Source organism: Polypterus senegalus, chromosome 13 (assembly GCF_016835505.1).
Source record: "Polypterus senegalus isolate Bchr_013 chromosome 13, ASM1683550v1, whole genome shotgun sequence".
NCBI lineage: Eukaryota > Metazoa > Chordata > Cladistia > Polypteriformes > Polypteridae > Polypterus > Polypterus senegalus.
Genome location: NC_053166.1, coordinates 157,189,397 through 157,202,801, shown reverse-complemented (window position 1 = coordinate 157,202,801; position 13,405 = coordinate 157,189,397). Strand labels below are relative to the sequence as shown.

At 45.6% G+C, this 13,405-nt stretch overlaps 1 protein-coding gene across 3 annotated transcripts in view; it reads right to left on the bottom strand.

The window, feature by feature from the left end:
- LOC120543166 (katanin-interacting protein) overlaps window positions 1-13,405 on the bottom strand; it is a 97,056-nt gene that overhangs the window by 14,605 nt on the left and 69,046 nt on the right. For 2 of the 3 annotated variants that reach the window (XM_039776071.1, XM_039776074.1), the window contains 4 exons: window positions 10,916-11,795; window positions 7,014-7,763; window positions 3,297-3,508; window positions 3,143-3,215 (listed from right to left, as the gene is read on the bottom strand). In XM_039776071.1, coding sequence (XP_039632005.1) covers window positions 3,143-3,215; window positions 3,297-3,508; window positions 7,014-7,763; window positions 10,916-11,795 — 1,915 coding nt within the window. The remainder of the gene's footprint in view (window positions 1-3,142; window positions 3,216-3,296; window positions 3,509-7,013; window positions 7,764-10,915; window positions 11,796-13,405) is intronic. The other variant, XM_039776073.1, reaches the window with a different exon arrangement.

The window sequence follows — 13,405 nt, the reverse complement described above, 5'->3', positions numbered from 1 at the left end:
TTAATGAATCTCAACTTTGAGACCTCCGCAAATCCGATTTGCTTTCTTGTATTGTAAATCGTCCATAAATTCGATTTCAAGATTTTGATGAATCTCAACTTTGAGACCTCCGCGAATCCGATTTGCTTTCTTGTTGGGAAAGTATTGGAATCGTCCATAAATTTGATTTCGAGATTTTGATGAATCTCAACTTTGAGACCCCCCGAGTCCGATTTTCTTTCTCGTAGGGAAAGTATTGGAATCGTCCATAAATTTGATTTCGAGATTTTGATGAATCTCGACCTTTGAGACCTCCGCGAATCCGATTTGCTTTCTTGTATTGTAAATCGTCCAAAAATTAGATTTCGAGATTATGATGGATCGACGTTTTAGACCTTCCTGAGTCTGAAAATAACATTTTTGGAATTATGTCACTGCGTGTGTATTGTGAAAGAAAGTAGCTTGCAAGCAGTTAAATTAAAGATTAAAAGCTGTTTTATTATAACGGCAGGTTATTCATACAGGTGTCTGTCATAAGACAGGCTGCAGTAAGCTGACCGAGGACAACTTCCTTCTTTAGGAACGCGTCTGTTAGACACATGAAAGATGACTTTTCCTTCTTTGGGGCCCCTCTTGATACGTACACAAAAAAGAAACGGTTGGCCGATTTGCGCAATATAAGATGAAATGCTTAGATGCCATTTCATAAATAAGGGGGAGGGAGGAAAATGAATATTAAAAGCCGACTGAAACTTTGCTCTTCTGCCTTGTAACGTAGAGTCCATGTACTCATCTGCGACTGAATAAATACGGATTGATTGAACTAGTCCTGTCTTCCTCGGAGATCTCCTTCCACAGTGTGTGTGTAAACACGATAACTTGAGTGCGCTCTCACTTAGGTCAACCAAATTTTGCATACAAGTATTCGGTACAAAACGCAGATTTCTATCAACTTTTGGGTTATTTCCACTAACCGGAAGTGGTACTTTTTTAATTCATGCAGCTGCAGAGTCCAGTTTATTCAACTTTATTTTTAGAATAATTGTTCAACATGTTATTAATTTGATTTGTTGCTGATGGTTCTTTAATGTACATAATATAAAAATACAATCTTTGTCTTGTGGATCACTCCTCAAATATCCATCCCCGTATCGGAGTATACGAGAAAGTTGAGGGGAGACCAACTCCTGATTTCTATTCAAACGTATTTGTAACGATGTTTAAAAAGAATTACGTTCTTCCGCAGTGCCGTCTTATTTTTCTACGGGAGCCGCCACTTCTGTTAACAGTTGCTATGCTGTCACCAGGCAAGTGATGCGTGACATCATAAACACAACTGTATAAAGGTAACACATCGTGCATTTCCTGATCGCCCGAGACGGGTTCAGATTCTTCCAAAAAAAGAAAACCCTTTAGTCATCATTCTTGGTAATGTTTTCCGGTTAGAAAAAAAGAAAAAACCTCGGCCTGTTCCTTGACCCCGTTGACATGTCTCTCCTCTTGACTATGGAATCCCGCACGGATTCCCACCTTCAATTTCTGCTTTACGTCCTGAGCTTTGCTTGTTTATATCACGGTTGCGACCTTTGGCGAGTTATTCTGCCATTGCGACTTCTTTCGACTCCCTTTCTGTTTAAAACTGCCGCAGTCCAGTGCAGTCGGTACAATCAGCCACCTTCCCATTGATATCCAGCGCCAACTACTTCTCGGGTTAGACGCCACCTGCTTATGGGGACAAGCCAGACTGCATCACTGAACAACTGACTACCATCCCTCAATCCCACCAAAGACCTACTTGGGGATGCTGCGAAAGTGATGCCAGAGTCGGGCCACGCAGGTACAAAAGCCGGGGGACCCATTTGTAGCAGTCACGGGGACGCCAAACAAAATGATTTATTTTTATTGCGGGGATCCCGGAAACACACCCAAGCGTTGACCCCGGCATGCACACACTCACACATAGAGACACTGCTAGTGGCACAATTAATCATTAAGTAATAATGAAATATATTAATCAGTTAATGGAAAAAGAACACGCACACTAAGGCCCTCTGCTCAATGGCGATAATAAATTTCAACACAATAAACGGTAAAAACAATGGCCAAAGCAGTTCAGTACGGCAGGGAAAGATGATGATGGATGTGTGATTGAAACACCCTGTGCACAGCTTCTGGAAAGAAATGAAAAGTTTTGTCCTACCAGGTCCCTGATGGGATGCGAGGATCGGAGGCAATTGGGAGCGCTCCAATCCGATGAAGACGTATCCAATCAGTGCAAACTCGCACAGACAGGCTGGCAGGCACAAGACGGCACGTACATCCCAACAGAAAGACGAATCCCAGGTGGTCAAATCATAATCGAGTTGTTTGGTGAGGCACATCGACAAAAGGACGATCGTGATCGCGTCAGCGTCTTTTAGGTTCCTTTTTAAAAGGGTCCGTCTGCTCAATCTTCTTCCCAGCAGCCCCCTGCACCCTCCAATGCTGGGAAGTGTAGGACATTTTAAGTAGCGCTGCTACACTCTGACCCCTAAAGATTTTTTTCTCTGTTCTGCTCCCCTTCCCCTACCCTACAGATACGAAGGGCAAAGGAGGGCAGCATGCATCAGACAGACGTTAAACCACAGACGGGAGAAATCGAACTGCAAGAGACGAGGGAAAGGCAGCTCACAAATACGACTGCTTCGCTGGTTTCCATCTCTCCGACAGAACAAAACAGGACCAGAAGATGGAAACGTAAACACTTGCGCGGATTCGCTCCCAGAACCTCCGACAACGACAGACATGTAATCGAGAATCTAAAGCAATCAACGCGATAAAGCATTTGTGAAAGATTTTGGAACCGTATACACAATTTTGGACCAGGGATTCCTCGCGATGTCCGCCATTTTATTGTCACCCTGATGAGGTCATGCGAGTGACTGACACCCGTGATGGACAACTGTGTCTTGATGATGGGAGCACAAAATGGTGGTACATACTAAAGACGAGATGGTGCTGCGACCGACAAAAAGCACGAAATGTAAATCAAAAATGAAATGAAATGAATTCAGCAAAGTTCAAATCCTAAAATGAAGTAAACGGCGGGTTACAAAATATTTTATGGAATGAAATAAAAACGAACAAATCCGCCAGTGCCATAACGACGTCCTTCTCAACTCACACTGTCCGGTGTAAAGTCCAGATGCTTGCTCGGAAGAGTCCGGAATATTCACTGGGACAGCTGGTGACTCCTTCTACAAGGGAAATTGAACAAACGTGTGAAGTTGAACTGTGTAAACTGAGGGGGCGCCACACAAAACACACACAAAGCCCACCTGTGGGTGCTGCTCGGCCCTAAAGCCGGCCTGAGTGAACGGCCTCTCCTCTCCTTCGCCATCAGCTGTCCTGGGCCGCTTCAGCTCTTCCTCGGTCACCAGCCCCTGGGTGCCCTCGGTATCTCCGTCAAAAGTATCGTCATGGCGGGACATGGCTTCCAGGATGTCATCGTCGGTGGTGAAGAGAATGGTGTCCCCAAACTGCTCTAGTGCTGCCAGACAAAAGCAGGCGGATGTGAGTTACAAACATGCAGATTTACCTCTCGGTCAGTTGCACCCTTGTCTGCTTGGATTTTCTAGATACGTGCAGGCTGGACTGGTTGATGAAAGCGAGTGGTGGTCTGCACTGCCAAGGGATGGCACCCCAACCGGGATTGCAGGTGCTGGTCATAAAATGAGAATATCATGACCAAGTTGATTTAGTTCAGTAATTCCATTCAAAAAGTGAAACTTGTATATTAGATTCATTCATTACACACAGACTGATGTATTTCAAATGTTTATTTCTTTTAATTGTGATGATTATAACTGACAACTAATGAAAGTCCCAAATTCAGGATCTCGAAAATTAGAATATCAATTAAGACCAATGCAAAAAAAAAAGGATTTTTAGAAATGTTGGCCAACTGAAAGGTATGAACATGAACAGTATGAGCTGTACAGCACTCGATATTTAGTTGGCCTGGATTACTGCAGCAATGCGGCGTGGCATGGAGTCGATCAGTCTGTGGCACTGCTCAGGTGTTATGAGAGCCCATGTTGCTCTGATAGTGGCCTTCAGCTCTTCTGAATTGTTGGGTCTGGCGTGTTGCATCTTCCTCTTCACAATACCCCATAGATTTTCTATGGGGTTAAGGTCAGGTGAGTTTGCTGGCCAATCAAGAACAGGGATACCATGGTCCTTAAACCAGGTACTGGTAGCTTTGGCACTTTGTGCAGGTGCCAGGTCCTGTTGGAAAATGAAATCTGCATCTCCATAAAGTTTGTCAGCAGCAGGAAGCATGAAGTGCTCTAAAACTTCCTGGTAGACGGCTGCGTTGACCTTGGACCTCAGAAAACACAATGGACCAACACCAGCAGATGACATGGCACCCCAAACCATCACTGACTGTGGAAACTTTACACTGGACCTCAAGCAACGTGGATTCTGTGCCTCTCCTCTCTTCCTCCAGACCTTGATTTCCAAAGGAAATGCAAAATTGACTTTCATCAGAGAACATAACTTTGGACCACACAGCAGCAGTCCAGCCGAGACGCTTCTGACGCTGTCTCTTGTTCAAGAGTGGCTTGACACAAGGAATGTGACAGCTGAAGCCCATGTCTTGCATACGTCTGTGCGTGGTGGTTCTTGAAGCACTGACTCCAGCTGCAGTCCACTCTTTGTGAATCTCCCCCACAGTTTTGTGTCACAATCCTCTCCAGGGTACAAGCGGTTATCCCTATTGCTTGTACACTTTTTTCTACCACATCTTGTCCTTCCCTTCGCCTCTCTATTAATGTGCTTGGACACAGAGCTCTGTGAACAGCCAGCCTCTTTAGCAATGACCTTTTGTGTCTTGCCCTCCTTGTGCCAGGTGTCAATGGTCGTCTTTTGGACAACTGTCAAGTCAGCAGTCTTCCCCATGATTGTGTAGCCTACAGAACTAGACTGAGAGACCATTTAAAGGCTTTTGAGTTAATTAGCTGATTAGAGTGTGGCACCAGGTGTCTTCAATATTGAACCTTTCACAATATTCTAATTTTCCGAGATACTGAATTTGGGACTTTCATTAGTTGTCAGTTATAATCATCAAAATTAAAAGAAATAAACATTTGAAATACATCAGTCTGTGTGTAATGAATGAATCTAATATACAAGTTTCACTTTTTGAATGGAATTACTGAAATAAATCAACTTTGTCACGATATTCTCATTTTATGGCCGGCACCTGTACTTCAGGGCTGCAGTGAAACACACTGAAAATGGATGGACCCAAAACAACGCAAACGGTGCAGACACTCAGCCCGGAGTCACATAAGATGGACTCTCTAGAGCAGGGGTGTCGATCTCCGGTCCTGGTGGGCCGCAGTGGCTGCAGGTTTTCATTCTAACCATCTTCATAATTAATGACCAGTTTTTGCTGCTAATTAACTTCTTTTGCCTTAGTTTTAATTAACTCTTTCAGGGCGGATATCGACTTTTGTCGAAATTCAGGGGTAGAGTACGTTCATCAGCTGTAAAACTTGCCGTTACGTTTTAGTTTGACCCTCTTTGCTAGAAGGAAAGTTAGCTTTGTTGATCTGACCTCCCGATTTCCTGCGCGTCCACGAGTAGCGAAGAGCAAACAGCCTCTAAAATGGCATCGACATCTGGCGAGAGACCAAAGCAAATGTGCAAAGTAAAATTCTCCGTGGATGACGTTTTTGCGTATTATCGCTGAATCGCACTCCGACTTGTCTGACTCCGATTTTGATGCAAGTGACCCGGAGATGGAAACTGAAAATGAAAGGAGGTACCAGCATCAGTTGACCGTAGTGCTCAACGTGTTTGTGTAGCTGATGCGCCTACGCCACTGTTTGCCTGGGAGAACTGCCACTTACGATGCCAAGAGGTACAAAGCAGATCGCGTCATACTGTCACTGCTACCAACGTGCATTCCTGCTGGCCATCGAGCCAACCCCGAGACGGCGAACAGACACCGACAGCAGCCACAACAAGCAGCAACAGACATTTTATGATCCATCCATTATCCAACCCGCTATATCCTAACTACAGGGTCACGGGGGTCTGCTGGAGCCAATCCCAGCCAACACAGGGCACAAGGCAGGAAACAAACCCTGGGCAGGGCGGGCACACACCAAGCACACAATTTAGAATCGCCAATCCACCTAACCTGCATGTCTTTGGACTGCAGGAGGAAACCCACGCAGACAACATGCAAACTCCACGCAGGGAGGACCCGGGAAGCAAACCCAGCTAAGTGCGAGGCAGCAGCGCTACCCACTGCGCCACCCATTTTATGTTGATTTATGTGTGAAACTGTTTCTTTGTGTGCTTTTCAGAGTTGTTTGGAAAAAAAATACTCTGCCCTCGGAGAGTTGACTTGACTCGGGCCCCTTAGTTGTTTTTTTTTTTTTTCCTGAATTAGCAGCCAAACAATTGAGAGACACAAAGCGAGCCGCCACCTGACCCGCTCACCTGTGCCCATCACACAACATCTGAAAATAAATAAAGAAAGGTGGGGGTCTCGGTAAGGCGGATCTGCTCAGGTCCCCAAAACATCTTGGCAGTGTTCTTGGAAAAAAAACACAAACATCCACAGTTTTGGAAATGTCTGCTGTGGCAGAACGAGAGCAGCAACAAGCCGTGGAATTAAATAACGAGTTTAATTAACAGCGAGAATCGGCTTCTCATTAAGGAACTGGTTGGAGTGCAAATGGCTGAAATCCGAAGACCCGATTTAGCTGGTCACCACCTGTCAGCTCATTTCTGTTTGGCTGTCATTTAACGGAGAAAGGAATCAATTCAGAGGACTGAATCCTTAAAAAACCAGGCCTATTAAAAGGAAGGGAAAAAGAAGTGAATTAGCAGTGAAAACTGGTCACTGATTAGTTAGAATGAAGACATGCAGCGGGCCTGGAGTTCGACACCCCCTGCTCTAAAACGTCAAAGGGGGGTCACCGACCACTTGAGAAGAGAGGGGGAGAAGTGAGCGGCCACATAAAACCGCCTATTACCTCCAGAGAGGGTCCCCGAGGCCTTGGCGATCTCTCCCTTGAAGATACATTTGCCATCTAACAACATCTGGATGTCTTTGACGCCTCGGAAGGAGTGGATGCGGGACTTGTTGTAGTTCCAGATCCGAATCATGGCCACCTGGCAGGGGCTCTCAAAGTCAATGGAGATGGCGTGCAGTCTTCCTGGTGTGAAGGGGGCCAGCCAGAGGTGCATATCGTCCTGCGTGCGATTGACCCCGTCAATCAGATTGTTGATCACCCTGGGATCTTTGCCATAGGCGGGAAGGATATTAATATCGGGAGGGTCGGCTTTGATTCTGGCCACCCTGACGGGCTCTCCTGTGGAGCTGAAAATCTCGATCCCGTTGAGTCCTACGTAATGGCGATCGCCCCAGGTGGATGTGATGCTAATGGTCAAGTGCTGGCCCTGAGGAAGGATGGGGATCTCAAAGTCATCATCCCGGTCTGCCTCACCATGGATGTCTTCCTCCTGCTCTTCTGGCACCACGTCCTGCCGTGGGGGTTTGGGCACATGGGTCAGCCCACTATGTTTAGTCTTCCCGATGCGCTGTTGCTGCAAGAACTCATCAAAGATGTCCCCCTCAAAATCCATGTTGGAGATGCGGCCTCGCTGGGAACGGTTGAACTTGAGCAGTGAATTCCAGGATTCAAGCAGTGAATCCTCCTGCTCACTTCGCCATCGGGCTCGGGGTGGTCTCTGTGGTTTGCTGCCACTGGGGTTCTGGTCATCTGGAGGAGGAGGAGGAGAAAAAAAATATATTTATATATAGTGGTCAGGAAATCTAAGGATGGGGTCCCCAAATCAACTGCCCCAGACAACACCCCCCCTAATCTAGTGAAACTGTCTTCATTTGAGGCCATACCACCATTTGTACTTCTAACTCTCCTGGTACACATTTGTCAAAATGTCCCAACAGCCCCTAGCGTGGGGCTCATGTGCTTACGCGAGACTCGAGGATTCAGAGAAATTCTGGTCATACAATTTCACCACTTTGTGATATCACCTGGATCTGTCACACTGCACAGGTTAGCAAGGCCAGAAAGGACACGGTGGCATGATGGGACAAATCAAATCAATGAAGAGAAACTTTTAGCTCCAATGCCCTTCCGCCTTGCATTAGGGAGTGGCCGATATACAAGTAATCATGAATACTGGAGGAAATTCAAGAAAACCATTTTACAGGTAGGCTGAAAATGAGTAGAAAAAAAAAAAAAACTAAATGTGCAAATCCTTGAATTGCGAGGATGGATGGATAGTAATGAAAGGCACTATATAATAGATAGAGATAGATAGATAGGAAAGGCACTATATGATAGATAGATAGATAGATAGATAGATAGATAGATAGACAGATAGATAGATAGTAATGAAAGGCACTATATAATAGATAGACAGATAGATATTTTGGCACTATATGATAGATAGTAATGAAAGGCACTATATAATAGATAGATAGATAGAGAGATAGTAATGAAAGGCACTATATGATAGATAGACAGTGTCACACACGTGTGCATGGGAGGCAGCTGAAGGGCTTAGAGAGGACTGATGATACATCTGCCCGGGGGGGGACGGGGTACGCTGACACTCTTTCTGAGTTCTCTACAGGTCTTCCCCGGGAAATCCCACCAGGAGCCGACACCTCGAAAAGGGACACATCCCTTCTGGTTCCGGCACAGAGGACAACATCACTTCCGCCCTCCGTCCTATAAAGCCTCCTGCCTTTGCTCTGGCAGGCAGTTCTGTTTTGGACTGTGTTGAGTAAACTTGTCTCTGCTGAATCGATTACTTTTGCAGCCAGGAAACCGGATTAAACGGGTGGCTGCCCCAAACCTTGCCATGCCTCATGTCTCTTCTTCTTACAACAGATAGATAGATAATGAAAGGCACTATATAATAGATAGAGATAGATGGATAGATAATGAAAGGCACTATATAATAGATAGATAGGAAAGGCACTATATATAGATAGATAGATAGATAGATACTTTATTAATCCCAAGGTAAAATTCACACACTCCAGCAGCAGCATACTGATAAAGAACAATATTAAATTAAAGGGTGATAACAATGCAGGTATAACAGACAATAACTTTGTATAATGTTAACGTTTACCCCAAAGGGTGGAATTAAAGAGTCGCATATTGTGGGGTCTCCTCAGTCTGTCAGTGGAGCAGGACGGTGACAGCAGTCTGTCCCTGAAGCTGCTCCTCTGTCTGGAGATGATCCTGTTCAGTGGATTCTCCATGATTGACAGGAGTCTGCTCAGCGCCCGTCGCTCTGCCACGGATGTCAAACTGTCCAGCTCCGTACCTACAATGCCAGTTTACTAGCGTCTTGAAGGAAAAAACTTTAGTGTATCAACCTGCATGTGAAGTGTGTGTAATAAGTGAGCATACCCCCTTTAAGAATATTACCCAGAGTGCTGTGCCGTGTGGTTCATCCTGATTGGTGAATTTATTCAAACGGGAAGGGAGAGAGAGAAGAAGCCACGTCTTGTGCTGGGTTGGCTTGGTGGCGGTAGGTGTAAGTGAACGAGTCAGAAAGACGCTCCACACTTTTCATTTTAATACCTGCAATCTGTAATGACTACACTTCACTATTCATAACTTCTTTTCTTTGTCTGCATCATTAAGGACCATATTGGTTGGGTTATTTCCTTGCTTTATTTTAGAAGAAGTCAATTTTACTGAACATCTTGTTTTCTTACGTTGTCCGCAATTTTGGGTTACCGTTGTCGAGACGTGACATGTGTTTTCTTTTTACTTTATTATAATTTATTAGTCCCCGAGGAGAAGTTGTCTTTTCACTTGACATATGGAGTACCTTTGAAGACCCCGCAGCATGATGTCACTTATGTGACTGACACTTCTATTCATTGGTGTTCTGATGCTACAGAGGTAGGCAGGAAGGAAGAGATGGGCTGGGAGAAAAGACTTAAATTAGAAACAAGTATCGGGGTCAGAACCACAAGAGCAAAAAATGTCTTTTGTCAAAACAAAGTCGAGCATTTAAAGTCAAAAAATGAAGTCAAAATACAGAGGTAATCAGCAAAGGTGTCTTTGGGGGGGAAGAAAAGGGGTTTGTTATCTGAAATCTCGGACTGGGTAACGCATCAAGTGATTGACCTTTAAACTCGTTGCATCACGGTGTTGTGGACACGCCCTTTGAGGAAACGCCACTAACAATACCGATAAGTGACGAGAAACGGTGGCGATCGTAACCCGCAAACTGGTCCAAAACAATTCACACAAGTTCATCCATACATAATTTCGAAAAAGTGAAAGTTTGATTGGAATTCCTTGACCCCACAAACCCTTCGCAGTAAGCTGAACACGTATAATAATAAATGTGTGAAAATATTTTAAAAATACTAAATATTAAATGTGCAAAATGATGAGGAAACATGCCAATTACAGCAGGTGAGTGCCTACTTTTCACATTCGTCCTTCAGTTAAAGAACTGCGTCGATTTTTCTTTACTGTTTTCGATATCACGGATTTGTGGGTACCGAACTTCGGTGTAGTTTTTGAAAAACGTCTTCTGATGGTCAACTCCATTAAAAATCTGCCATCATTGTTTGATTGGCATCTCAATCTGTTGCGTATTTTGTCATCTCCAGAGCCCAGTATCATTTTCCTTTATTCCCTTAAATCCATTCGAGCAGCACAGCGTTAGCAAGCTTTTTGACAGGTAAGTCTGTGTGCTCAATTAATCAGGAACACATTTTTATTTGTTAAAAATGTATACAAGTTTATACAAATACATTATACTGGTATTTACCCAATTTTTAATGATGCCCACTGTGGAGATTTGTGCCCATGCCACCCACTTCTACCTCCAATATCCCCCGAAAGCCATGAAATGATGTCGCACTCACCGATTTTAGGTAGGCCTGCCACGCCATTGCTTCCCACAGCTTCCAGCAGCGGTACATTCCTCATTGCACTTCTCCTGCCACTGAGGGGAAAATCGGGCTTTGGCCCGAGATCCTCCAACAAAGATGGCGTGTAGCGGCCCTTGTCAAGGTCCCCGCCAAACAAGCCCAAGTCCAACGAATCAGGCTCGCACTCGATAGTCGAAAGGCTGGCATCTCCACTTGAAGACTTCTTTACTTTGGAAGGAACGCTTTTCCGGTTTCTTGCCGAAGTGCTGGCCAGTTCTGGCAGGTGAAAACTGGACGTCGGCTTTAGGCTTCCTTGTTGGTCGTCGGACAGCCAGGGAGGCTTTTGCCTGTTGGTGTCGGGCCCTTCCTGGCTTGCCCTGTTCAGAGGCTGTAACCACGAGGGTGTCCTGGATGGCGGCTCCTCGATCTTCCTGCCGGTCAGCTTCTCCAGCTGCTGCTGCATGGCGAGGTCCTCTTCAGAGTCTGTGGCTTCCCCGGAGTCCTTCTGCACGGGGTGGTCCGACTTAGCAGGAGGCACAGCAGGGAGAGGCAGGTCTTCGGGAGACTGGGCATGGTCATGGAGTGGACTCCGCATCTCTTCCTCTGTGGCTCCTTCAACCGTATCACAGCTGAACTTCTCACCTTCCTGGACGGAGTCTTGCAGATTTGGGCCCTCTTTGATGCCACTGTCGGGACACACTCTGTGACTGACGCGGTCAAAGGGTGGATTTGGAGTGGACGTGTCCGGGGCCCTCAGCTTTATGGTGGTGCTATAGTCAAACACTTGGTTGCCACAGCCTTTCTCTAGCTGACCCTGATACACCAAGGTGCTGTCAAGGTAGATTTTCACGTCACTGACTCCGATATCCAGGTCCTAAGGGAGTGAACACATCGTTTTAATGGATTATTTTCAATTGTTATACTACAATGGAACAGAATATCCTCATACTGCACTGTGCATAATCGGAAAAGATCAGCCTGCTCCACCCTGTAGCATTTTCACAGGCTTCTTATATTACCGTCGGTAGCCACGTCCAAACACTCCTATTAAATGGCGCCATGTTTAAAAACATTCCAATGCCATGCTGGGCTGGAGAGTTGCAGAGACACCCGTGTGGATCACTCAAATCCCTGTGTGGAGTACGGAGGTTTGATTGGCTATGCAGGCATCACTCATAATCGGTGCTTAAGTGAATAAGGTGTGTATTAAAACTTAGGCCAGGTTTACACCTCACACGACGCGACACATGCTCCTGCAAGTGTCGTAGCGTTTATACTCGCGAGCGTACTTTATTACTTAAATCTGGAAGAATCCACCGGGCGGCAGTGCGAGATATCATCACGGTGACAACAGGTTCGGCTTCGCTGTGTTGTGAATTGCCTGGAACATCCATTAAATTCCGATGACACCTTACCGCAAGATCTCTGAAAAGGATGTTTAATGATTAAATCCAGGGCTGTGTCCATTCCAGCGAACATTGGGCACGAGGCAGAAACAATCCCTAGAGGGGGCGTCAGCTCATCGCAAAGGTGAATTGGTGGGACTACAACAGGAGCGGGTTATGCACACACAGTTAATGTGCAGTTGTCCTGCGTACAAATCTTGATGATATTAATGGCGTTTACTCCGTTTTCTACAGATTTATGCAGACTCCAGTAAGTATGCTTGCCATACGAGCCTGAGCGGGCTCATGTAGCCCAGGCGTGACATTGGAAGAGGTTTCACTTTTTCTCCTCTGCCTCCCGTTACATTTTAACTGGTCAGCATTGCCATGCGTACCCATACCACTTGGGTATGACTAGAACTCTACCATTTAACAAACCCTGATGTATTGAGCAGGTCGGGACTGCAAGGAGGCTCACCGGCATCTGAAAGAAAGCGGCTGCTGCTACCAGTCTTATGGTCTCTGCAAGGGGTTAAAATTGCATTTGCTACAAGGCCACTGGCATTATGGTTGAGGGGCAGGCACTGGTACGGCACGTGCTCCTGGCCCTTGTATTAGACCATACCAAGTTTTAGCATGCATTAGAACCTTGTAATTCAAATGATTGTCAGGGTCTTTGGGACCCTGAGGTACAGCACACCTTAGGCCAGGTTGATACTTCATGCCACGCAGGCTGCAGTGGACACTCCTGCTACGTAAGCATTGCATTGTTTATACCTGCACGCATACTTTACGTACAGTACAGGCCGAAAGTTTGGACACACCTCCTCATTCAATGTGTTTTCTTTATTTTCATGGCCATTTCCAGCACTCCATCACTCTCCTTCGTGGTCAAATAGCCCTTACACAGCCGGGTCATTGTCCAGTTGAAAAATAAATGATCGTCCAACTAACCTGACTTCTGCACAACACAACTGCTGGTCCTCAACCCCATTGATAAAGCAAGAAATTCCACTAAATGACCCTGATAAGGCAAGTGAAGTGAAGTGAAGACCATTTCAGGTGACTACCTGTTGAAGCTCATCGAGAGAATGCCAAG